Source organism: Chelon labrosus, assembly GCF_963514085.1.
Source record: "Chelon labrosus genome assembly, chromosome: 9".
In the NCBI taxonomy this organism is placed as follows: domain Eukaryota; kingdom Metazoa; phylum Chordata; class Actinopteri; order Mugiliformes; family Mugilidae; genus Chelon; species Chelon labrosus.
The window spans coordinates 23,980,161-24,006,089 of NC_140359.1; the positions used below are offsets into that span (position 1 = coordinate 23,980,161).

The 25,929-nt window shown below is 44.3% G+C and overlaps 1 protein-coding gene across 1 annotated transcript; it reads right to left on the reverse strand.

The window, feature by feature from the left end:
* Positions 1 to 757: 757 nt before the first annotated feature.
* prkg2 (protein kinase cGMP-dependent 2) lies at positions 758 to 25,929 on the reverse strand (the record flags this gene model as incomplete). Its single annotated transcript, XM_084551396.1, has 18 exons — positions 758 to 973; positions 1,421 to 1,487; positions 2,004 to 2,066; positions 3,151 to 3,273; positions 3,428 to 3,591; positions 3,799 to 3,940; positions 4,539 to 4,628; positions 5,341 to 5,477; positions 6,380 to 6,530; positions 7,264 to 7,362; positions 7,544 to 7,612; positions 7,887 to 7,981; positions 10,703 to 10,780; positions 15,408 to 15,471; positions 17,224 to 17,329; positions 19,423 to 19,536; positions 22,007 to 22,173; positions 25,418 to 25,929. The coding sequence occupies 18 exons, from the start codon at positions 25,927 to 25,929 to the stop codon at positions 878 to 880; spliced, it is 2,337 nt and encodes a 778-aa protein (XP_084407522.1). The 3' UTR covers positions 758 to 877.

Here is a 25,929-nt window from a genome sequence, read left to right on the forward strand (position 1 = left end):
TATTCATGTATTAACAACGAGCTTACGCTGATTAAGGAATGCACAGACATGACGCTGGTCTGATTCAAAGCCTCGCTCCACATGAGATCCAGCTCGTTCCTGGACCACAGTTGGTTCCAGAGTAATTCCTGCAAAGCTAAAGCTGTGTTCAATAACTGAACGATCTTTAAAGGATAACAAAAGCGCCTAATGCTGCATTTTGAAGTCGTTTCAATCCGCTGTTGGCGGAGCATTTTTCTTCCCTTTCAAAAGTTCTCTTCAGGAATCTTGGAGCGATTACGTTTTGTGTTTTTGGAACAGGTTAGCGCTTGGCTAATTCTTTTTTAACATCTCTAAAGTAATGTCCGCAGATGTTTTCAGTGCGGCTACTTTGCTTTGCACAGCTGTGCTGCAGCAGCAACAAGGGCTCGATCCCTCTGTATCTTTCCCACCCACAAACACTGCCGGCTGCCATGAACCGAGGCGAGCGTTTGTCCTCCGCGCCGCTCAGGTGCAACGTTTGTCAGCGGCAGCAGAGGGTGGAGAGCCTGTTTTAGCTTGAATGCCATCATCTTGTACCGCTGTTAGCATGACTCTGCACTCAGATTAGGTGGAGTGCCAGTCAGCTGAATTAACCATGAGGGCAGTGACGGTTACATAACGCTGCTTAACTCCATAACACAGTCAAACTCGGAGGAGAATTCTCCGCCTTTCATTCTGACAGTCACACGAAAGAGTTTATAAAATATAACCTGCTGATTGCTGCTGCTGCTGCTGCTGCTGCTGCTGCTGCTGCTGCTGCACTGAAACTGAGCTGATCCCCTTTGTCTGTCAGAGGAGTTCATCCGGGTGTGCAATAGCAGGCAGGAAAATAAAAGAAACATGGGTGCAGGAATTCTCAGAAGTCCATGTCCCAGCCAGACAGCTCATCAGGAGGACTGTCCTCATCTGGAGGGTAGGTGTCGAAGTAACTGTGATCCGTCGGCCCTGTGAGCTGTTGTGGAGGGAAAAAGAAGCACTGACTTAGTTTTGGAAGAAGCGTTGGGAAACCAATACAGGAACACATGTCTTGCTCCTTTTTTGCTATCATAAAGTGGTTTGTGTTTAGCTCCGAGTGATGCAGCTGCCGTCTTAGCTAACACATGCGAAAAACGTGTTAATCGTAAATCCCACAATATCTGATCAGCAAAAGCACGAGGCACATTACGGCCTGAAAACTAATTCACAGGAAATGCAGCATAAAGGTTAAACTCGTAGTGTTAAAAGTTTTGTTGAAATATCTGGATTTAATGCCAGGGAAGCCTTAGTGGAGTAGTGGTTGGAGATGCAGCTTGGGACCAGAGGGTCCCAGGTGCACCTCCCACCTTGCCCATGGCCTTGAGCAAACACCTAACCCCCAAATTTCTCCCGTGCGCAGTACTTCTACTACTTAAATACATACTTCTCTTTTCAGGGGAGATGGTAAGGTCCTGGCCTTCAGCCCCTCCCAGTTGAAGCCATTGAACCACCTTCGGACACATCACAGAGAGCACACAATCAGCATGTTTGCCGTAAGTCAATTTGTCTTTTCATTTTAGCTTGAATCTGCCAGAACAAGCACAAAGTGGACACGTGTTCAAAATCTAAATAATGAAAATCAAAGCGACATCTTTGTCACTGGAAAGTGGCTCGCTGTGTAAAAGTATGACCCCTCAGATTGAAAATCAACGTGGATGATAATCTGTGCAAGCTGTAACTGACGTCCCTCCCATGTAGTAGCTTACTGTATCTGACTGTTAGCCTTCGTGCTTTCTTTATAAAGGAATAAAATCAAACTGGAGTTTTAAAAAAAGGCTGCAGTAAGTAAAGAATCTTGAATATGTTTTGCAACCCGCTGCTTCTAGGGTGCATTCAGCGATTATCCAGTTTCAGAGGTCATAAACCGCGCGCGCGCCCGCCCACGTCCATAGAGCTCAATCGGGGCTAATTTGCAAGGCTAATCTCCCCACTGAGATCAACAATAACGTGAACGAGCTCCTTCTTACCTGTGCTTCTTGATATCGGTTATTCCGTTTTTAAGGTTGCCCAGTCGCTCTGAGGGATTCCGCCTGTAAAGTGGATCAGAGTGGAAAAGTTCTGTAATCATGCTTCCTTTGTCCAAAGACTGGACGTTGATACTTTCTGACTTTCTTTCAAAATCTGTTCAGAGAAACGGAAACTGGAGGATTTATTATTATAACACTAATGCTAGCATCGGTATCAGGTCTGACACTGCAGTCATGTGTTCGTACTTGTGAAACAGTTTTGGTCCTACCACACCTGATGGCACACTTTATGGTTAATGTAACATTACCTTTTAATTTGCTGTGCCAGTAAGTGAAGGAGGCACTTACTGGCACAGCAGAAGGAGGTGGCATAATCTAAAAGAACAGCAACAGGACTTGTTTGTCTTGCAGTGCACCTCCAGACTTGTTTGCCAACCACTAATAGAAGAAGAACGTGAAGAAGAACGTAGGTAGTGGTGAGTGTAGGTTAGCCATCAGTGGGTGTCTTCTGGCTCAGAGGAGTTGCCAACACGGTGGCATCTTCATGCAAAATAACTGGACATTTGGGTTTTGTGTTGCCCCCTCCCCCCTCTCTATTAAACGATTACTTCCTGTCTCTCTCTACTACTACCACCTATCAAAATAAAAATGGCCACCAACCCTAACCCTAACAGATGGAAGACATTCCAATGCAGGTTAACCCGAAAGTGTGGTTTATAGCTCAGTGGGACATAGATGGCGAAACCTACGCCAATGCGAGCCAGTTCGCCAAACACTAGTCGGCAAACTTTGTTTCCACTTCCTGCTTCACCTTCAACAATGGCGACTGAAGCTTTCGCAGAAATTTCGCCCGAACCTCCTCAATCAACCTTTCCTCGATATGTTCCGTCTTTACTGATCCAAGACAATCAATTCGAAAATTGCGGAGATGGAGAAGCAGCCGGAAATACTAAAGAGGAAATATGCTAACACCAAGCGGACCAATCACAGCTCTTGTGGTCTGCGTTACTGTGACGCGTAGTTACATTTCTGGGTAGGCGCGCGCTACAATTGCAGGCTACGGCGTTGGGGTCTGGGCTTGATGCCGCAACTACAGCGTCAAATTGACACAGAATTATAAACCGCACATAAGTCTAGCGAGTTGTACCTGCATAGCTTGCGTATGAGGTCCTCTGGTCTCTTGGTGATCTTCTTGGGGAAGTCCATCTTCTCAATGCCTTTCAAGATGAAAGTGTAGGTCATCATCTGGTCACTTCCAGAGAATGGAGGGCTATGGGGGGAAGAATAAACTGGCAGATAATTCATTTCATATTTCATGAGGGGGTGCACTCTATTCAAGTGAGCAAACCATACAAACCGCAGATCAGGAGAATTAAGGCATGACAAAGACACTTAACTCCCACATGATGAACACACGCACTGACCTGCCTGTGAGAAGCTCAAATACCAGGATGCCCAGAGACCAGAAGTCCACGCTGAAGTTGTGACCTTTGTTGAGGATGATCTCTGGGGCCACGTACTCTGGTGTGCCACAGAAGGTCCAAGTCTTCTGGCCACATCTGATCTTCTTGGCAAAACCAAAGTCAACCTGGGCAGGCAGAGTTTATCACTTGATCCACTGGGGAACCTGAATTTTAAAACCGTCTCAAACTTCGAGGAGGCAGCTTTTTTGACGGCTGTATTTGCACTGACTAACACTGAGCTGCTTAAGTATGAATCTTGCATTCAGAGTATGTCTGCCATAAAAACTTTTCAGGAAAGACTGAATATGTTCAGCAGCTGGCAGCGTGCTCACCAGTTTGATGTATCCCTCTGCATCCAGCATGAGATTCTCTGGCTTCAGGTCTCTGTAGAGGACGCCTTTGCGGTGGAGGTAATCAAAAGCCTCTGTGACGCAGCCGACGCAGAATTTGGCAGTAGGCTCATCAAAACTCCCCCTGAAGACAAGAAAAGACAAACTGAAACTTTTCGCTCATGAGCTGATGAGCAGGTTCAGATATTCTGTCAGGGTGCAGAGGAGCAGAACAAGTTGTTCAATCTCACAAATGCACCTGAAACCACCTCATACATTTGTTTAATTTATTAGATATGCCACCGGCATAACATTATGACCACCTTCCTAATATTGTGTAGGTCTCCCTTGTGACTCCAAAACAGCTGTGACTCATCAGAGAATGGACATGGGCCTTCTGAGGGTGTCCTGTGGTGTCTGGCAACAGGATGTTGTTAGTGGGAGGCCTTTGGGTCCTATGGGTTGAGGGGAGGGGCCTCTGTGGATCATCCCGCAGACACTAAACCAGTTTGGGATCTAGTGAATTTGGAGGCCAGGTCAACACCTTGTGCTGTTCATCATGTTTTTTTGAGCTGTTCCTAAACCGTTTTTGTGTGTCAAGGAGTGTCATTGCTATGGGATGGGGGTGCCTGGTCTGGTCTAGGTGGGTGCTACATGTCTAAGTAACATCCACACCAATGAGTCATAATGTTGTTGCTGATCGATATCAACAAAAGTGCCAGTGGCGAGGGGTTTTCTCTTACCTGTCTCTGAGCAGACTCCAAATCTCTCCACCCAGGCAGGCCTCCAGCAGCATGTACACATATTTGTTATCCTTGAACGTGCGATACAGTCTGGAGAAAAAGAAGAAAGATCTGCTTGAAATCTAATTTAACTCAACATTTGTCATCTTTGATTTTCCCAGTACGTCGATAAGACACTGCAAAAAGCAGCGGAGAGAGAATGAATATAAAACCTTTTAATTCACCATAAAAACAACTCCAGCTGTTACTGACTAATGACTGCAGAAATTACATCTTAATTTGAAAGGTTGTATTAACAGATAATATTTTCCAGGACCATTAACCAGGACCAAGCACAGATACAATACCACTGTCAAAGGCCCCTGTGTGACCCGCTCCACAACACTGTCACAATACACAGTGTCATCTTACATCGGTCTTGAAAACAGATTAGAAACAAGGTGAGTACACATGGTGCATGAGCAGGAGGAGCATTTCTTAAAGTGAAGAATGGCTTTAATATCTGAGTCTGTTCCATTGCACACTGTGAAATTGGATCATCGTAATCTCACAAAAGACAAAGAAAAAGCTCCTGTTGCATATTTCATCAGAAATAACTATATTTTCTTAGCGGATGTCTCAATATCCCCCTGCCATTCTGCCCCGCTGTGAAGACGTAACCGTCTCGAGGCCACCACTGTGATCTCATCACAAGCCAATAAGCGCTGCGCTGTTTCCCTCCAACCGCTAATGGAGCAGAGATTCGTCGTGTTAGTGAGGAAAATGAAAACGGGTGTGGAGGAGGAGAAGCAGGAGGACTGACTTGACGACGAAAGGCGAGCGAGCCTCGGCGAGGATCTTCCTCTCTGAGTGGATGTGCTCCTCCTGCCTGTTGTCCACGACGTGCTTCTTCTTGATGACCTTCAGGGCAAAAGTGATGTCCTCGCCCTTCATCTTCACCTGCAGATGGATATAAGAGGCGAGGATGTCACGAGATGGAGCTTTTTGACTGAAGACAAAGTAAAGGATGGTAAATGGATTGTATTTATACAGCGCTTTTCTACGTATTGTTACTCAAAGCCGGATTCAAACACAAAACCTTCTTGCTGTGAGGCATCAGTGCTAACCATCACACAACTGTGCACCCCTGCTAATGGAATACAATCATCAAACAATACAAATAGTCTCAACACGCTTTGCAGAACCCAGATCCTGAAACCCCCACTTGCAAGCACTAAGGCGACAATAAAAGGAGGAAACCTTGAGCAGAACCCATGTAGGTAGGCGCATCTGCTTGAGGCCAGCCTTAAGCAAGAAACTGAACCCTTAAGCTGACCAGTCGCAAGTGAGGACACTTGTCCATGTAACCCTGTAGATCGTGGACAATTCACTCAACCAGCTGAGCCACATCCATCCTTACAGGTCAGTGGTTTCATGGATTCAGGATTGGAAGAAAAAGCCACGATCTGCTGACTGACGTTTGGACTGTGGCCAAGAAGCACTTTGCTTTAGAAATGAGATCTAAACGCAGTGAGTAGTGTGAAATTCTCCCCAAAAGAACCGTTACCGTCGCGCTTGGCAAATGGGCAGTTGATCCGGTAGTGACAGGCAGCAAAACCAACCAATGAAGATGGAAGACGCGAAGAAAGCGTTATCTTTATCGGTCCAATTTGCGCATGCGCGATGGTAACTCTACTTGGACACACTACCCGGAAATGCATTGCAAGAGACGTTCAAAAAAAGATCTGAATATGAATCTGCCCTTAAGTAAAGGCTGCATTCCATTTAGATGTCCCAGGCTCATGGTCCAGAGCTACTGGTGTCTATATAACAGTTTGCTCTCCAACCAGTTTCATTCTCACCAGCTCTACTCGTCCAAACCCGCCGACCCCGAGCGTGGCGATGACCTCCAGGTGATCGAAGGGCCTGGATGACGAGAACATTGACACCATGTCCCTCAGCTGGATGACGTCCGGTGACAGCGGCTGACTCTGGTGACGCGACAGCGACTTCCTGGACGGAAACACAGACAGGAGGAACCCAACAGATGAGAAAGACAGAATTACAGATGTGAGTGTGTTGCTGAAGCTTAAATCAAAATGATGTTCACTGACACAGAGGATGAGACATTTAAAGATTCATGCATGGCAGTCAGATCAGGATTGTGTCTGTTTTATTCTGCCAACAACACTTTCAAAGTGGTTTTGTTACATACAACGATCAGGCATAACATTATGACCACCTTCCTAATATTGTGTAGGCCTCCCTTGTGCCTTCAAAACAGTTGTGACTCATCAGAGGATGGACACGGGCCTTCTAAGGGTGTCCTGTGGTGTCTGGGAACAGAATATTGCTAGTGGGGATCTTTGGGTCCAATGGGTTGAGGGGAGGGATCAGTTTGGGATCTAGTGAATTTGGAGGCCAGGTCAACACCTTGTGCTGTTCTTCATGTTTTTTTTAGTTGTTCCTAAAGCGTATTTGTGTGTGTGCCTGTGTCAGGCTGCATCCTGCTGGGGACGGCTGCTGCTATCAAGGAGTGTCATTGCTATGGGGTGGGGGTGCCTGGTCTGGTCTAGGTGGGTGCTACATGTATAAGTAGCATCCACACCAATGAATGCCAGGTCTGAAAGTTTCCCAGCAGAACACTGAATTGTCACAAGATGGTCGATGTTATTTACTTCTCCTAAAGTCAGTGGTTTTGATGTTGTGGCTGATCGATGTACTGTGCATCCGACACTGCACCTACTTGGCATGCCTCTTCTTGTCGTCGCGATCGAGTGTTGCCACGTAACCCTGCAGGTACTTCTGCAGCTCGTTGAAGGTGCCCACCGTCTGATCAAATGTCCTGGAAAAACAACCGGCGCACGTCAACAAGGGAACCGCTGGAATGTTGGCAGAGGCTTCAGAGCCTCGACGGATTTCACTGAGATAAGTTTACATAACTGAGATTTTTTATTTTTTTTCCCTCCGGCACAATAATTTAGAGAAACAAAACTCTGAAACACTTCAAACGTCACAGTACTCACTCTCTGTCTATGACAAGGCACTCCACCCCATTCTCATCGGCGATGATATTGGCTGACCTGACGTCGTCACTGAAACAGAGACGTTCATTGCACGCGATTACATGCACATGTCTTAACACAAGTATTTTGATAATCACTTTAGGATTAGAAAGTATTTTTTTTTCTATTTACAATGCAATACAGACGTTTGCTGCATAAAACTCTATTAAAATCTGCATTGTGCAAATTGTGGAGGCTGTATATTCACCAGATTTATTTGGTAATCCTCTCATTGTTTTCAGTGCGGATGCTAAATTGACATTTTAATTATTATCATTAGCAGACTAATCTCTGGCGCTCTCACCTTATGAGTGCCTTTTCTCCAAAGTAGTCTCCCTTCTGCAGCGTGTTGATAATCTGCGGGAGCTTGTGGGCGTCGGTGGTCTGGGTCACCTTCACCTGCACGACACCGTGTTTGGATTTTTAAAACTGCTTTCTCGTTACAGCTCAGCTTTTACAGGTGCTTCTCGTATTCTCTGAATATTTTCACATGCAACGCAAAGACTTTAAGAAACTCTAGTAATTGGAACATGATGGACTGCTGTTTCCTTGACTGTGCTTGTCAAAATAGACGAATGACTTATAAGAGGGTTTTAATCAGAGACTACTGCTTGTAACGTCTTTAAACTGCAGCCTGAAAACACTCGGCAGCCTGGCTGGCTGTTGTGCAGCCTCTCCGTAATTTGTGATCCTATAAAACGCAGCGGCCCACCCTGGCTGAGGTCAAACATCGCCACTTGTGGAACTGCCCCGCCGAAGCGAGTGACATCAGAGCCTTAACGGCCGGAGTGTGTTTTAGCTAAGTGTCCCGTTTGACCTCAGCGACCTCCACTTCCCTTGTTTTTCCTGGTGGCAGCCACTCTCAGAGTTTATTCCTACCCTGGTCAGGGGTTCAAGGGACGGGGTGGGGGGTGGGGGAGCCATTTCCTGTATTAGCCCCCTTCCTCTGGTTGGGTTTGCTTGGTAGCTGCTCTCTCGCATTGGCTCGTAATGGCATTTTGAGAGTCCCCTGTGGATGGCTATGCCCCCCCTCTCCATCTGCCTTTGCTCCCCGGTGTCAGCTTCCTGACAAACACGTGAGTGAGTCATAACCTCTCAGACTTGCATACAGTTTGGTCAACATATTGTTGGCCCGAAACGGGTCTGTTACTGAAAAAAAATATTATTTATCTTGCTTGTATTTTAAAATATCTTTCGGGCAGGATTCAGGTGTACCGCAGCATCCATTGGGGTCTAATAGGAATTTCTAAAACGTGATGTAAAATCATCCAAAGCATTTCAGTCAAGGAATCAGTTCCTGTGTTTGTGCATGGACATAAATATAATAATCAGATGCAGTTTGATCATATGTTCAATACGAAGATATATAAACACAGAAGCATTTTATGGTTTCCAGGCGGGACAGGAAACTATCAAATTAATTCGTTTTTTGCACTGAATTCAGAAGTCTCTGTTCTTCTTTAGTTATATTTCACTAAAATTCAAAGCTCCACCTCATGGAGCACACGCTGCATGCATCCGTGCAAACAGTTAACTAAGAAGGTCTGATCACAATTATTTCAATCCGGTTGACAGGATACCGTGCATGTAAACATAGTCACTGATTTAATTATTTATCTCTTTATCTCTTTGTGGGATCAAGTCAAAGTCAAAGTCAGCTTTATTGTCGATTCTGACATGTCCAACACATAACAGGATTGAAATTTCTTTCCTCAAAGGCCTACGGATGCGCTGGAGATTTACTTGCTTACACATTAGCAGTATTGTTCACATTTGTGGAAACAAAACTCAGAGGGACCGGTGCTTTGACTGCGAAGACTTCGGCAGCATCCTGAAGAACACTGTAATCAGTTGCCCTGTAGCACTGGAAGATTTATTTAATTGTCAGAAGACAGGATGGCGGATTGTATCTCTGGGCCTAATTAGTCTCACTGCAGTGGAGTCTGAAAATGTCTGCAAAGCAGCTTGTGAACTGATAAAAACAACAGTAAACAACTGTGTTTGACAAGATCGACTCCCCACATGCAGTAAAGTTCCTTCCCTGACTACAGCTGGTTCTGTTCATTAAATAGATGACTGAGATCATGCCCCATTTAAGGGTTGCTAACCCAAAACAAATGTCATCTATCCAGGTTTCAGTGAAGACCTCGAATGTCCCATGATGGTCCAAAGCAGGGGTGTTGACTCATTTTAGTTCAGGGGCCACATACAGCCCAGTTTCATCAGAATAGTCCAAAAAAAGTGTTTAAAGGAAGGCAACTGGACTTGTGGAGTTTTTTTGAGAAGATGTTTCACCACTCATCCGAGTAGCTTCTTCAGCGGTTACTTACCTGTCGTTGGGGGGGGGGGGGGCTGTTTGTCCCTGTCCGCTTTGCCTATGACAAACAGTCCCCTCCCCCCCTCAACGACAGGTTAGTACCTGGTTGTTTACTCAAACAAGGCAAGTTCCAGTAGAAGTTTCCTACTTAAACCTCAAACTTCCATCCAGTCCCCTACAACTGAAGAAGCTACTCGGATGAGTGGTGAAACGTCTCATCCGAGTAGCCTGGAAAGTCCAGTTGCCTTCCTTTAAACGCTTTCATTATGATTTAATGAACTATCCTTTTACAGAACAATTTTTTCAACAACGTGAATTTTTTAAGACACACTAGCCATCTGCCGTTCGGCTCTGCATCTCAGTGTTGTGTTGTGTCCGCAACTCTTACTAAAACAGTGCGAGCAATTAGGAATAGGTGCTGATTTCATGGAGATAAAATTGCAGTTAATGTCTTCTATGTAAATTTCACACTTTGTAAATTCCTCCTCAGGCCAGATTAAACCCTCTGACAGGCCGGCTTTCGTATGTTTGACTCCCCTGGTCAAACACACTAACAACAGATAACGGAAAATGAAAAAAACTAACAGGAAAAAGTACAAAAATTATTAAAAATATACTTCTTTTTTCTTGGTATTGGTAACAGCAATATTCCCAAACTGCATTTACAGCAACAATATCGTTTAGTCAAATAATGTAGAAATAACTAATGTGTTAAAAAATGGAAATATGAAATATAACCATGAATCATTGAGGGTGTTTGCAGCTCGTTCGTGTTGCCTGTTACAAAACGTCAGACGTGTTACCTTCCCCTGTGCGATGATGTAAAAGGTGCTGCCCTCCTCTCCCTCCCGGATGACGTACTCTCCTTTGTCATAGTACTCCTAGGGGGGAAGCGAGGGTGTGAGGATGGGGGAGAACAACAGTCAGAACTGAAGCATTACATTGATTTAACCATTGACCCGGCCGGTTTGATTCCCGATAGCCGGTCCCCTGCGGCACGAGTTCAGCCATCAGTGACGCTCTGTCATGATGCAGAGCCTCTCAGCGTGCCGTCGGGTCAGGAGGGGATTTTAGGGACCCGTGGGATAAATGAAAGATTAAATATAGATTAAACAGTAAACGTTAATTATTAGGTTTTTAATGTCCGTCATGAGGCCCCTCTATTCGGATGATTTCCATGGTGGCCAATACTGGTGTTTAATGCAAGTTTTCAAATTATAAAGGCATGAAACAACAAATGTAGAACAAATGTAAACGGTCAAGTCCAGCTGACACACAAATTTTAAATTTTTTGGCTTTTTAGGCTTTTTTTTTGATAGTTGCTAGTACAGACAGAAAGGAAGCACCGGGGGAGGGAACACGCAGCAAAGGACACAGGCTGAAATCGAACGTACACCGCTGCAGTGAGTGCCATGGCCTCGGTTAATTGGGCGCCCACTCAACCAGCTACTGGGACGCCCCAAAGAGATTGTAAAGACTAAAGCAGCCGTCACACGGACACTAAGATAATTTGTGATCTTATTGTTAGTATTGTCTTTTGATTGACTCTGTGGAACACATCGACAAATCACTTTTGTCTCCACTTACTTGCAAAAGCACGGTTAATCAGTTTAATAAGTGGGTTTCAAACGGCAGAAATGAAGACAGCTGCAAAGTTTAATCGGGTCACCCAGGTGTGTGCTCTCACTCTTGTCATCAAGTCGGTTTGCAGTTAGTTTCACCAGTCAGCATTAAGTGGTACCATATCTGCACTGTTGCTATGGTTACCAGCACAATGAATATACCTTGCACGCTGATTTAGACCGGTCTGGTCATCTCTATGGCCAATATACACCAATCAGGCATAACATTATAACCACTGACAGGAAAAGTAAATAACTTCACCATCTTGTGACAATTCAGTGTTCTGCTGGGAAACTTCTGGACCTGGCATTCATTGGTGTGGATGTTACTTAGACATGTAGCACCCACCTAGACCAGACCAGGCACCCCCACCCCATAGCAATGACACTCCTTGATGGCAGCAGCCATCCCCAGCAGGATACAGCCATCCCCAGCAGGATGCAGCCTGACACAGGCACACACACAAGAACGCTTTAGGAACAACTAAAAAAAAAACATGAAGAACAGCACAAGGTGTTGACCTGGCCTCCAAATTCACTAGATCCCAAACTGATCAAGTATCTGTGGGATGATCCACAGAGGACCCTCCCCTCAAACGCCCCCCACTAACAACATTTTGTTACCAGACACCACAGGACACCCTCAGAAGGCCCATGTCCATTCTCTGATGAATCACAACTGTTTTGGAGGCACAAGGGAGACCTACACAATATTAGGAAGGTGGTCATAATGTTATGCCTGATCGATGTGTACTCAGTGTTAGTAAGAAGGCCTGTCATTTGCACATCTGCACACCCAGACGCTACATCTGGAGCAGAGATAAGATCAAACTGTTTCAGTGTTTAGTCATTGTTATCATTTAACTGAACGACACTTTGAAACATTCTTGAATTAAACACTGAGGCACAGTGTGTTCTCTCAATCCACTGAGCTCTCCTCCAGAGACAGATCCCCCCCCCCCCCCCCCCCCCCCACTTCATCCACCTCATTCTCCAAACCAGACCTAACACAACATCCCAACCACAGCACTAACACCAGGCTGCTGAGTCAGCGAGCTGTCAGATCACCTTCCGTTTTAACGCTTTTAAGAGAAGTAGGAGAACGGCAACGAATGAAGGTGACCAGGATGAAAAGTTCTCTGGGATGGATGCCAGCTTCCAGCAGCTGAGACAACTGTCCGCGGGTGTAATCCGTTTGACCAGGCAAGACTTTGTTGGAAAGTGAACAAACAAATCAGAGCAACCACGCGTAAACATTCCCCAGTGTTTACTGTCAAAACTCTTGACACAAGTGGCATTTTCCTTGAGCGTCCGCGCTCGTTTCCGTCGCGTTTACGCTTCAGGAGAGCCTAGTTTAACACCCGTCCGTGACAGCGGAGACAAGATGCCAAGGTTTTGTTTATAAGGACTGTCTGGATGATACAGTAGCTGTGCAGGGGATGGACGGCGTTTGAGCGATGTCTCAGGTTTGTTGTACCAGGCTATCAAGCTTGAATCCTTAATATTTACAATCTTGACTAAAACCCTTAAAAGCACGTCTCTTCACAAAATATCTCAGCGACCCCCAGCAGTCACATATGGTACATCTCCGTCTGTCTTATCCAAACCACTGACTTCCTCTAATTTGGTTTTCCCGTCAGTGTGGGTGTGTGTGTGTGTCTGTGTGTGTTTTAGGCTTGTCTGCAGTTGTCCTATTTTCGCTGACTGTCAATTGATCAGCCCCAGCACATGTTCAAACTGCACGTCTCTCTCTGCTTCTAGAGGCTGAAACGGGACTGGACCTACTTTTGAGATCTTTCTAATCTTCAGCAGCCCCCGAGTGGACGGGCTTACCTGTGCAGGTCTCTAAAAGCACCATGTCACCTTCAAGAAGCCGATGAGATATCAAGATATCAATTATAAATATGGTTCATATTGCATTTGTGGCCATTGCGTGGCCAAATACCAGCATTATTCTCTTAAACAAGCTCTACACACCGATCAGCCACAACATAAAAACCACTGACGGGAGAAGAAGTGAATAACATTGATCATCTTGTGACAATTCAGTGTTCTCCTGGAAAACTTTTGGACCTGGCATTCATTCATTCACGTGGATGTTACTTATATACATGTAGCACCCACCTAGACCAGACCAGTCACCCCCACCCCATAGCAATGACACTCCTTGATGGCAGCCGCCATCCCCAGCAGGATGCAGACTGACACAGGTACACACACAAAAACGCTTTAGGAACAACTAAAAAAAACATGAGGAACAGAACAAGGTGTTGACCTGGCCTCCAAATTCACTAGATCCCAAACTGATCAAGTATCCGTGGCATGATCCACAGAGGCCCCTCCCCTCAACCCATAGGACCCAAAGGCCCCCACAGGACACCCTCAGAAGGCCCATGTCCATTCCCTGATGAGTCACAACTGTTTTGGAGGCACAAGGGAGACCTACACAATATTAAGAAGGTGGTCATAATGTTGTGTCTGATCGGAGTAGAAGCCATTTAGTCGACTAGCATCTAAAACTGACAAGATAACATCCCACTGCTACTGAACCCCTACAGGAGGGACATGGGAGACCTACACATTAATAGGCAGGTAGTCATAATGTTATGCTTGACCAATTGTTTAAACTCCTGCTTCTCATCCCGTCTTCAACCCACTGTTAGCTTTGGTTTCTTTTAACCATCAGCATGGCCTGAATCAAATGAACTGAACCATATTTCAAGTGTAGAGATGTGAAACCAGAAAACGCTCACATGAGTCAGTGAAGGCATCACATAGAGGTCCAACTTTTTCAGCTTGCAGGACAAGAGGTAAATTAAAGTTTACTTGAACCAGGTTTCCACAGAACACGCTAAGTCTGACAGGGAAGTAGTTCAACGTGCTCAAAATCAATTCTAGCTTTCAAAATACCTCAATTAGCTGAGTTGACCTTCTCAGTTCAGAGCACCGGTTCCGGGCTGCAGATCTCTCTCTGCGTGTTTACGAGTTTGTGTGATGCCTTTCACCCTTTCACAAAATATTGCGTGAATGCCAGTAATCATGAGTGAATGAACCCGCCCCCAAAAAATAAAACAGAAATATGTATTCCGATCCCCTTCACACACATACACACATGCAAAACACACCAAATTCCATTCCCTGACTGTTTGACAAGAAGCTTCAATATTATCTGGCCGATTCTCAATGAACATCTGCACCGCTATTATGTTACAGCTGCCCCCCACCCCCCAACCCCCGCCCCCCCGAGAGGCAATAGAATAAGCTCCATCAGAAAAGACTGAATAAGGAAAACTCGCCTGTAGTGGGGGAGCAGGACGACTAATGACAGTTAGGAACGTCCTTGAAGTTTTCCATTGTGAAAAGATGCTGAGGAAGACATTTTTATTTTTTTTTTTACCCGGATCTGACAAGCTCAGCTCCGTTTTCTGTTTCTCAGTTGAAATATGACGCTTATGGAGGAAGAATCGACTGAGCGCCAGTCTGCAGCGTGTTTCGCAGCATACACAAGTACGCACGCGCTCGCTCCTACACACTCTTTCGCGTGGTCTCGCACCAAAAGCCTGTCACTCGCACATCTTTAAGAAATCACTCGTCCCCCACTTGAATAAACACTTTCTGGGGCCTTAGTCAAATAATTATGGTAACAATATACAGCACCCAGCGATGACAGGAATAATATCGGTTCTGTTCATCAACAAGGTAATTTGTGAGGTCTTGCCAACTGGAGGTACAACGAATGTGCTGACATGCAGTAATGGTATATGGCCAAATGGTAATGATATTTTGACAGCAGCTATCTGCAATACCGGGGCTCCCACCAGCTGCCAGAAGGTTGTGCAATACTCCGGGAATACAATGAAAAGTCAAATGTGAAAAAAAAACTTACCACCTCGAGGCAGTCCACTATTTTGCTTAGCTTGTCCTCTGGTAGATTAGCCAAGAGTGAAACACTGACAGAGAAGAAGAAAAAAACACAGACATTACATTGTACGTTGTTATAAAAGCGATCTGTCAAGCAGAACTCGGCTTCCTGAGTCACAGAATCTAAAAACAACAGATTTAGAAAGTGAAACACTGTTCATTTAAATGAGATACTATAAGTCCTTTAACGCACTTGAGACAAGAAATAGTCAAACCTGCCTCTGTAACCCAACTGCAGAAGTCTGTTTTAGCTAGCTTTTATGTTTTATGTTAGATCTACGCAGAGCTTGCATCGTAGCCTACGCAAGTGGCCCACGAAGTAACCATTTACACTCGTGCCGGCATCGTTATTTAATTACGCAGCCAAAACTCTTGAGGGCAACTAGTCGGCTACGGTAGATTGAGCTTCTCTGGAACTGAGTGGCTCTTTGTTGAAGTTGAAGCTAATTAATTGACCGGACTCACTGCAAAGCATAAAAGAGAAAAGATGATTGAGTGGACGGTGTGAAGGAGGCTGAGGGAGCGTGAAATGTCTGTGCTTGTCCGGCCGCTGAGAGACGTGGACAAGGAAATGCATTTTGGACTAATCGCAGCTGTTGCAGTCACGGCGATGTAATAACGTTTCTGGGTAGAGGTGCGCATTAGGCTACGACATAGGGTGCAGATCTATGCTGTAGGCACAAAATAGCATAAAAATAGCTTAGCTCACATCTCAGACAGGCACGATATAGCAAAGAGCTTGATTAAAAAAATGGCTACTGGAGAAAGCACCACATCTAATGATGAATCTTCTCAGGAGTTGGTGTCGGTCATCTAAACTTGACCACACAAAGGACAGGTTACTTATGTCCATCCAGTAGAGATAAACAAAACTCGAATGACACGCCATGTTAGTTTGTGTCTGCTTGATCTGTAAGTATATGACTGGCTGATCACACAAGCAATAATAATTTTTTTTGGGAGTTTGTCTGACCCCTAGTGGTCCAAAGTATCTTGAGGCACCTTTAAAGGGGTGAAAGCTTGAAATCTTGTTTCTATGGCTGACAGTACTCAAACATCAAACTATAGTGGCGAGCGTAATGGTTAGAGAAGCAGCCTGGGACCGAAGGGTCACAGGTTCGCTTCCTTGTGGCCCCCTCTTGCTCGCTTGCTACCCAAGTAGCAGGCCCCTCCTCCAAAATAGTTGTGACTCATCAGAGAATGGACATGGGCCTTCTGAGGGTGTCCTATGGTGTCTGGTAACAGAATGTTGTTAGTGGGGGGCCTTTGGGTCCTATGGGTTGAGGGGAGGGGCCTCTGTGGATCATCCTACAGATGAATTTAGAGGCCAGGTCAACACCTTGTGCTGTTCTTCATATTTTTTTTTAGTTGTTCCTAAAGTGTTTTTGTGCCTGTGTCAGGCTGCATCCTGCTGGGGATGGCTGCAGCCATCATGGAGTGTCATTGCTATGGGGTGGGGGTGCCTGGTCTGGTCTAGGTGGGTGCTACATGTCTAAGTTACATCCACACCAATGAATGCCAGGTCCAAAAGTTTCCCAGCAGAACACTGAATTGTCGCAGGATGGTCAATGTTATTTACTTCTCCTGTCAAGGGTTTTAATGTTGTGGCTGATCAGTATATTTTACCAACCAGCATCTACTGCCAGTGTTCACCAGCAGGTTGCCATTTCCTACTGTGACTGTGCAACAATTTTATCCGTTTAATTCATGGCCCACGAAGTGACCATCCGTTTAATCTTAACCGTAACAAGCTAGCTTATTGGCTAAGCCTTGGAGCTAACCTTCGTAGAAAGTTGCGGTACTGCTCGTGTCGCGTCTCGGCCGTCCGCCTCATAATGTTCTGGAACACTTCCCGGTCCAGAGCCCACGTCCTCACTTTGTTCACCGCTGCAAAAACAAAATACCACATGCATCAAAACAGCTACACACTCTAACCTTTCAATGAAACGCGTGTTAACCTGTGCCCGTGATTAGTTCATTCAAAAAGGTCGCCAGCTGTTTTTAATACCGAAGTGTCTTGAGAAAGAGGAAAAAACTTGTAGACTGAAAGGTTTTAATGGTGATTGACAATAAAATGATGGACATTCTTTTTGTTTTTCTTCCTAACCCTTACTGTTCCCATTTTCTAGTTTAGTTAAAGTCCCCCCTTTTCCCTTTTCATAGAAATATAACAATGGGACAAAGGAAACTGCCCTGGTGGCACCAAGGAGGAAGTAGCTGTGAAGGTTTGACATAAACCGGTAGCAACTAAGGAGTTCTCCCTTTATCTGCTTCATCTGTTAACATGAAATACCCACTCAGAGACTCGTCAAACTGTCACAGTGTTTCCAGTTCACCCTGAATATTGAGGTCAGCTCAGTGCCCCTCCCCTAAAGGACCACCGGTCAATTTACTTGGTTAAATATACAAACGCAGACAAAGAGCACTCACATAGAACATGGTATGCGCTTTCCTAAATGCCAAGGAGGTACAAACCAATCACAATGCAAAGCTGTGGATTTCATGCTAAGCTTTTGTCAACACAACCACGCAAAAGCTTGTTTACTTCAGTCTAATGGCCTGCTCTCACTGCTGCTGCTCTGAAAAGTGAAGCTCACGTGAAGGTCAGAGAAGTGTCAGATTACGATTTGGGCGTTGAAGGTTCATAAGACAATAGAATTCTTCACCTAATCCTTCAAAATTATTCTGTTAATTGTCTGGAGGTGCAATTTAGCAAAGGCAGCTAAACATTGTGTGGCAATTGAAACTGATCCAGATGTGATCAGTGACACTCTTTTTAGACCTTTCAGCACATAACCAAAGGGGTGACAGCTGTTCTTACAACTGACAACGAAGTTTCCAGGACCCAAATCCTTCTCAATCGTTGGTTTCCTACCAAACCTCCAGGATCTGCTGTAAAGCAATGTTGACTTTCCACAGCTGAAAGTGCAAGTCATGTGGCTTTGAAAAGTCTTATTTTCCCTCATAAACAATTATGAGCAGATTATGACGCTTTAAGCATCATTTCGACTAGTCACTGATCATGTGACACTAACAATATGGACGCCTCCAAGAAGACAGGTGAGGAGTCCAGTGGGTCGTTGCAGCAAACTAGCAGCGGTTCATCAAGTGTGTGGGAATACTTCACTAAATATGAAGCCCATACTACCGTGACATGTCAGTCCTGAAATACAACTAAAGTACTACTGCAATGCATCTGAAAAGGCTAACGCTAGCGCTAGTAGAGGAACGGTCCAGATCCTCTGGACAGCAGTCAGTTAACGACTTCACCAAACGTCCTGTGGTAACAGAGAGAAGGAGGCTGCACATCAACTATTTGATAAAGTTATTAGACCTTTAGCTGCAGTACACGGAGAAGACTTCAGAGAAATACTGGCCAAACTATCCCATCTTCCATCACGCTGCTTTTGATGGTGCTGAGTTGCTGCCTGTTTTTATACAGGCTATACATTATCTGCAACTCACAGTATGTAGCACATGAGCTGTCTGTTCTCAGCATATGTATTCAGGTCAAGAATATGGATTTCACTGTTGCAAAGCATTTCTTTCTGCTGTGTTTTTATTAGCGATGTCATCAGAGACCAGTCAGTATCGACTTGACTTCATCATTTAATAGTGGACTTTAAAACATCTGAACTTGTTCAACCCCAGTAAGACCTCTTTTGTGTAAAACACGATTATAGAACCGACTGTGGTGTTTGTGGTATTTGAAGTTCCTTTTTCCTGCTGCAGTACCCGACACATGCTGGTAGTGTAAACCTCTGCTGCACTTTGCCTCAGAGCTATGCCACCGGCCACCGTGCAAAGCGCAGCTCATGTGTAAAGTCTTAGCAAATTATTCATTTGGGACAGCACTGCACTTGACTTGAATGTGCAAGGAGCAGTTTGGTAAAGGGAAGAAATATGGGGCAGCATTAGACCTGTCTTACATGACATTTCAACTGTTTAGTCTCTGCGGTATAAATGAAAATAATGTTTACCTCGCACGGATGCCGTCCGTGTGCAGTTGTACAGAATGGCTAATTCTCCAAAAGTGGTCCACACCGCTATCGATGTGAGCAGTTTGTTATGTTGAAACACGTCCAGCTTCCCATCTGTAGATATGAAATGAGGGCAATCAATCAGTTTTTTTTTTTTTTTAAACCACATGTAGGTCACAGACAAACAGAGCACAAGAGATGGACACATGCCACAAGAAGAACTGAATGACATTTAAATTTAATTTGATTCATTCAGACAGAACGAGATGGCTCGTTGTAATCATCAACATCTGTTGAGTAAAAGCATTACATCTTCCTTTTCATGATTTCTCCTGTTGGCTGAAACAACATTAATTCCAGGAGGTAGCACAAAATATTTACAGGCTGAGGCCATAACAGCTAAATGAGAAAAGAAAATGAGAATAGTTTCAATACATTTCAAACTTCTTAAATCAGACAAGACAATGAAGATAAGTTGCTTTCCCATCTTCCTTTCCTCCCTCCTGCCATCTGTACCCGTCTATTGTTAGCACAACACAAAACATTGCATGCATTTCCTTTATCTTTTATTCCATCTGTGACTCAAAAATGGATTTTAAAATTACATTTCCAGACTAAAGACTTTATTTGCGCGATTGTAATCAGTGGCCCCTGACGTCTGTGTGAGTATTTAAGGGCTCCATTAGTGAATAATCATTAATCATGGGGAAAGCTGTGTTGGATTCAGCACAACATGTCATAGATTCACAGGAACATCGCAGCTGACGCCCTCTTTTATTCTTTCCATTTGTTTCACAGAGGTTTAACCAAGATTTTTGAATTTCTCTCCTGCCAAAAGCTGGGATGTATACTACTAATAGCTGCCAAGAATCCAATTCACCAGACAAAATAATTTACATCCACATTCTTCAAATACAGGCTAGTTAACCTCTTAAACTAGTTTAAAAGCTTTCAGAGTGGAGCCAGTCGAAAGCTTGCTCGATGCAGAGCTGCTGTTTGCCTTTTGATTTGATTGGCCTGTGGTGGGAGATGCTGTGCAGTAGCCAGTAATGTCAAAGAGCACAATAAGACCACGAATAATCGTCTCAAATTGCTCCACAGCAGGTGACTGTGACGTTTCTGCCAAATTCTGATGCTAATTAACTTTCCTCAATTACTGCTAACTTACAGTAGAGCCAAGTATAAGTGACGCAGTTTGTAAAGCGCACGTTCTTTGATGGACTGAGGCCAGAGGATCCGCTCTGTAACCGCCATAAAAATCACATACTGGCACGTTTCTCGTAAAGACAGTGGACGGAGCTAACATTCATCAGACTGACAATGTCACTTATGACACAGTTTGAAAGGCTTAATGCCATTCAGCAAGTTCCATTAAAGAGAATGAAACAGGCATCTTAGAGATAGACACTGTAAACTACATTAGCCGAAAATAGATCCACCCTACACCTAATTTATACTTCCTATGTTTAAATAGTGTATATTTACTTCTATTTCAATTTCTTGCAGAGTTGTACATATGCAAATCGTGTATATATTTTTGCTGATACTATTGCATTATTCATTTATTCATTCATTTTCTGTAACCGCTTGTCCTGTGAAGGGTTGCGGGGGTGCTGGAGCCTATCCCAGCTGTCATCGGGCAAGAGGCGGGGTACACTCTGGACAGGTCTCCAGCCTATCGCAGGGCTACTGTTGTATTAATTTAATTTAATTCAATTTAATATTTCTTCTACTTTTATTTTTATTTTTATTTAACCGTCTTACACTTATTATTTGTTTTACTAGCAGTTTTCAAGAGTATTTTATTTATCTTTTTTAATGTGCAACTGAGACCAAGCAATTGCTCTAAGTCTAAGTCTAAAGTCTAAGTCTAAAGTCAAAGTCTAAATCCAAGTCTACGTCTAAAGCACAGATGTCAAACTGATCCGTGAAAGGGCCACTGTGGCTGCAGATTTTCATTCCAACCATGCAGCAGCACACCTGACTTGGATCAATCAATCAACTGAACTGCCTTCACACAGTCAATTCAGGTGTCCTCTTGCTTGATTGGAACAAAAACTTGCCAGCCACCCCCACTGCATGGGTGCTGCATGGTTGGAATGAAAACCTGCAGCCACAGTGGCCCTTTCACGGATCAGTTTGACACCCCTGGTCTAAAGTCTAAGTCTAAGTCTAAGTGAGTCTAAGTATAAGTCTAAAGTCTAAGTTTAAAGTCTAAAGTTTAAGTCTAAAGTCTAAGTCTAAAGGTTTCAAAGGCACAGACACAGATTTCACTGAAACAAGGCTGAGAAAACTACAAGTCAAGGTTTGCATCTGCACTCATGTTAGATGTTCTGTAAATAACTGTTTGTTTGTTTTATATCGGCTTCCTCATAACACATAGGTTTGCATGTCTCTTTTGCTTCTTGTGGGACAATATGTGTCGTGCGACGTTCGGCTAGAAGGTGTAAGAATTAAGAATGATCTCAAGTAATCTCAGCTGCTGCAGGCGGTGAAAAAGAAAAAGTCATTTTCCATACGTTTTTTTTTTCCCCAAATTGAATTCCTGACTAGGGAGGCGAAGATCAAACAGGAGTGAAGCTACCTGCCAGGACAAACAGATGGTTCCCATGCTCCCCCTGCTTGATGACGTACTCTCCCTGCTGGTAGGTGCGCTCGTACATGCACTCCACCATGTCTTTGATCTGCTGCAGCTCCAGCCTCTTCAGGTACTGGTTCTTGTTCAGGGCGTCTGTCAGCAGCCTCTTTACGCTGTCACACACAGGAACAGAGGGAGAGGTTAACGAGACGGCTTTTCTTTTTTTCTTTTTTTTACGGCGTCGCTAGTGAGTGTTGTTCTGTCTGAGGATGAGAATGCACAATTAGTCTACTGAATCACGGAAAGAAATTACACGGCACGCTACTTGATTTATGATGTGGAAATGCTTTAGATATTTGATTTAGTTCTTTTAGAGTAGAGAGAAAATATTAGCAGAGAACCACAAGAAAAAAAAAACTACTTTTATTGATCCACATTTAATGGACAACTGTCTTTGTATATTGATATTCAGATAAAGCAATTTTATCTTCCTTCCTTCCTTTGACGAGGGTAAAATGTTTAATATACTTACACTGTAGTATTTCTCCAATGCTGTTCTGATTGTTTTCCTTAAAGGGGAACTACTGTTTTTTACAACCTGGACCTTATTTCTGGCATAAAATACGATCGTTTACTCACCCATATAACTTTGGTGTCACTTGTATTCCATCAGGAGATATTTAAATCAGCGTATATCTATATAGTGGGAGTGACTGGGGCACCGAAACGCAGCCCAGGGTCTGTAGGTCAATCTACAGACCCCGGATGATGATAACAGCTAACTCTGGACTCAACGGGGAATAGCACTAGCGTATGATAATAAAATATTTGGTGAAATGAACGAGTTTTGCGGCAGATAATGCGTTATTTAGAGGCTGCGTTTCGGTGCCCCAGTCACTCCCACTACATGGATATACGCAGGTCTAAATATCTCCCGAAGGAATACAAATTACACAAAAGTTATATGGGTGAGTAAACAATCGTATGTTAAACCAGAAATAAGGTCCAGGTTGTAAAAAAAACAGTAGTTCCCCTTTAAGTGGTCTTTTGTTCTGCCATGGTATACACTTTTAAGTGCTTCGACAGTACCACCAACTGACTGACTGACTGTGTGCACTTACGTTACCAAGCCACCAGAACGCCCACATCCACATTATTCACCACATTTTTAGCCTGCATGATACATATTTTGTCTCCTGTGAAAATGACGACTATCTGCAGCCTCGGGGCCCCGTTCCGACAGTGAATCAAGCAAAACGGCAAAAAAAGACATAGAATCATCGTGAGCTGTCAAAGTTCACAGATGTGCATTTTAACAGCTGCAGCGAGAGGCCGTAAGAAGACATCACTTCCTTCGTGGGGAGCTGTAAACTCAAAAAAAGGTTAAGAGCCACAGTCGAATGCCAACTATAGATCATTAGAGCGCGGTGGATGTGGTGGGTGGTCTGTTTATCCACCTTATCGAGGGCGATAAATTATCACTTTGGGCTTCGTAAAACGAGAGCAGATGATCCTTTATTTTTCAGCCCACATGGTTTTCTTCTCCCTCCCGAGCTGTGCCATTACTGGGCAACACGCTACCGCCATTCACAGAAGATGAGTGTTATGTTTCAAAGGGCCAGCAGTGTGCATGAGGGTACCAGACTGCCTCATTTACATTAGTTGTGATTATATAATCCATGTTGGGCTTATTAGCAACACATGTTTTAAACATGAGGACTGCGTGTTATCGTTTATTCACTGTGCCGAAGTTGTACAATCAGAAGAACACTTGAGATGACAAAAGGCAAATTTGGCTTTCATGTTTGGGAAAAAAAACGAACAAAGCTTGACGTCCTCATTAAATAACCCTTTGAGTTGTTTGATTGACTGAACCAGTAGTGTGCACACATGTCACGGGGTTAGGGGGGTCACACGTTTGGAATCTTTAAGTTGGGTTTGTGCAGTTTTCAGAAGCAAATGTAAAACACGTCTCTGTTATTTATTTATTTTAGTTATTGTGTTTGTTCTCATTTAATCTGTAAAAGAACAAAAGCCAGATCGGGGGAGAGCAACTGAAGAGACGTGGGCAGCATGTGTGGACTGCTCTGCAAGAGTGTTGAAGGTAGACTTCATACCAAACACAAATATAATTATGTATGTGTACTCTTTCGATTCCTCACAAACTGTCATTGGCGGTTGTTAATCCAAGAGAAAGATTGTGTCACAGGTTTTCAAACCAGGTTAGTGATTTCCGAATGTGACCATCAGTGGCTAAAGGCTCATTTAAGGTACTGCGTCCCGGTCAATGTCCCATTGACGCCGACCGAAATAAACTTTTTCCGAAGACAAGTCGTTCAAATGTTTGTACCTTTTGAACCTCCTCAGTTAACCTTTCCTCTATGTGTTCCATCTTTATTTATCCAAAACAATCTATTGGCAAATTGCAGAGATGGAGAAGCAGCCGGAAATACTAAAGCAGGAAACACGCTACTACCAAGCGGATCAATCACAGCTCTTGTGGTCTGCATCGCCATGACGCGTAGTTACATTTCTGTCAGCTACGGCGTTAGGGTCTGCGTAGGGTCCGGGCTTTCGGCGTAGCTATGGTGTCAAATTGACGCAGACGCATAAACCGCCTATTACTGTGAGCAAGTAACTTAAGGAACTCTTTTTAACTTAAATGTGCTTTGTCTGGTATTATTCAGATATTAATCCATCAGTGCCTTAAAGTCATTTCTTGAGGCTTCGTATCTTAACATTCCTGCAAGAAAACATCTGAGATGAGTTTCCTTTAATGTAACATATGCATAAATCAATAAATTAACACATGTGAAATTTAGTTTTATATGATTTTATAGGAAGGGGTGGAGCCAAAAAACTTGCACATGGCCAAAAATGTGTGGACACCCAAAGATTGCACTTGCACATCTTCATCAACATCTGGTGTCGGTGTGTTTCTTTAACTACTCTTCTACTCTTCTGGTTTCAAGCTTTCTTTGTTCTGCTGGAATCTGCCGGCCTCGTCAGTGAAGTTGGACAAAGTTGGAAGAAAAGTAATGTATAAATGATGACTGTTTGACATTAAGGTTTCCCTTCATTAGAGAAACCATTGAGAAAGAAGTAGCTCCCGTGCAGATGTATCCATGTAGGTTTGGTGACCCTTCTGAACCAGAAAACAATCTAAATCTAAAAGGAAACCTGATGTAGATCCGTTCAGGCAGTAAAATCTTGGACTGAATAGTGTTTTCATAACAGGTATTCTGCACGTCATCAACACTAAACCCTTTGGTTCTTATCCTTCTCACCTTCCACTCACCACACACTCCTTCGTCTTTTGAGATCTCATCCACCGGGCCATGACAGACTGAGCCTCGGGGTATCATGAACCTACAAATTTTATATTTTGTACTTTCCCCGAAAAGACAAACATCTCACCTTGCGTCTTTCGGCACTCGAGCCTTCTCAAAGGAGAACTTTGGCAGGCCGCTGGAGTCGTATGTCCTGGATGTTGGCTCGGCCGATACCCCCGCTTTGGCACCTTTCCTCCTGTTCAGGGTTTCTTTGATTCGAACACTGAGGTTGGGGCTGCTCTTGCCGCCGGCCCTGACAGAAGCGGGCCGGGAAGCCAGGCCCGCTGAGGCCCCGCTCCTCATCGCGTCCTGCAGCTTGTTGAGCTGGATGCACTTGCTCTGCAGCTCGTCGCTCAGCTCGGCGAGAACTTTGGTCTGTTTGGCCAGCTGCTCCTGGAGTCCTTTGATCTGCTGCTCCTTGGCGCAAAGCTCCTCATCCTTCCTCTTGCCCTCTCGCTCCAGCTCCTCCACTCGGGCCCTGAGAGAATCCAGGGACGAGTTTTTGAACCCGCAAACGTGATCTTTGTGGGCCCGGCCATTGGAAGCGGAGCCGTCGGTGTGTTTGTAGCGCTTTGATTTCACTGAACCGTTCCCCAT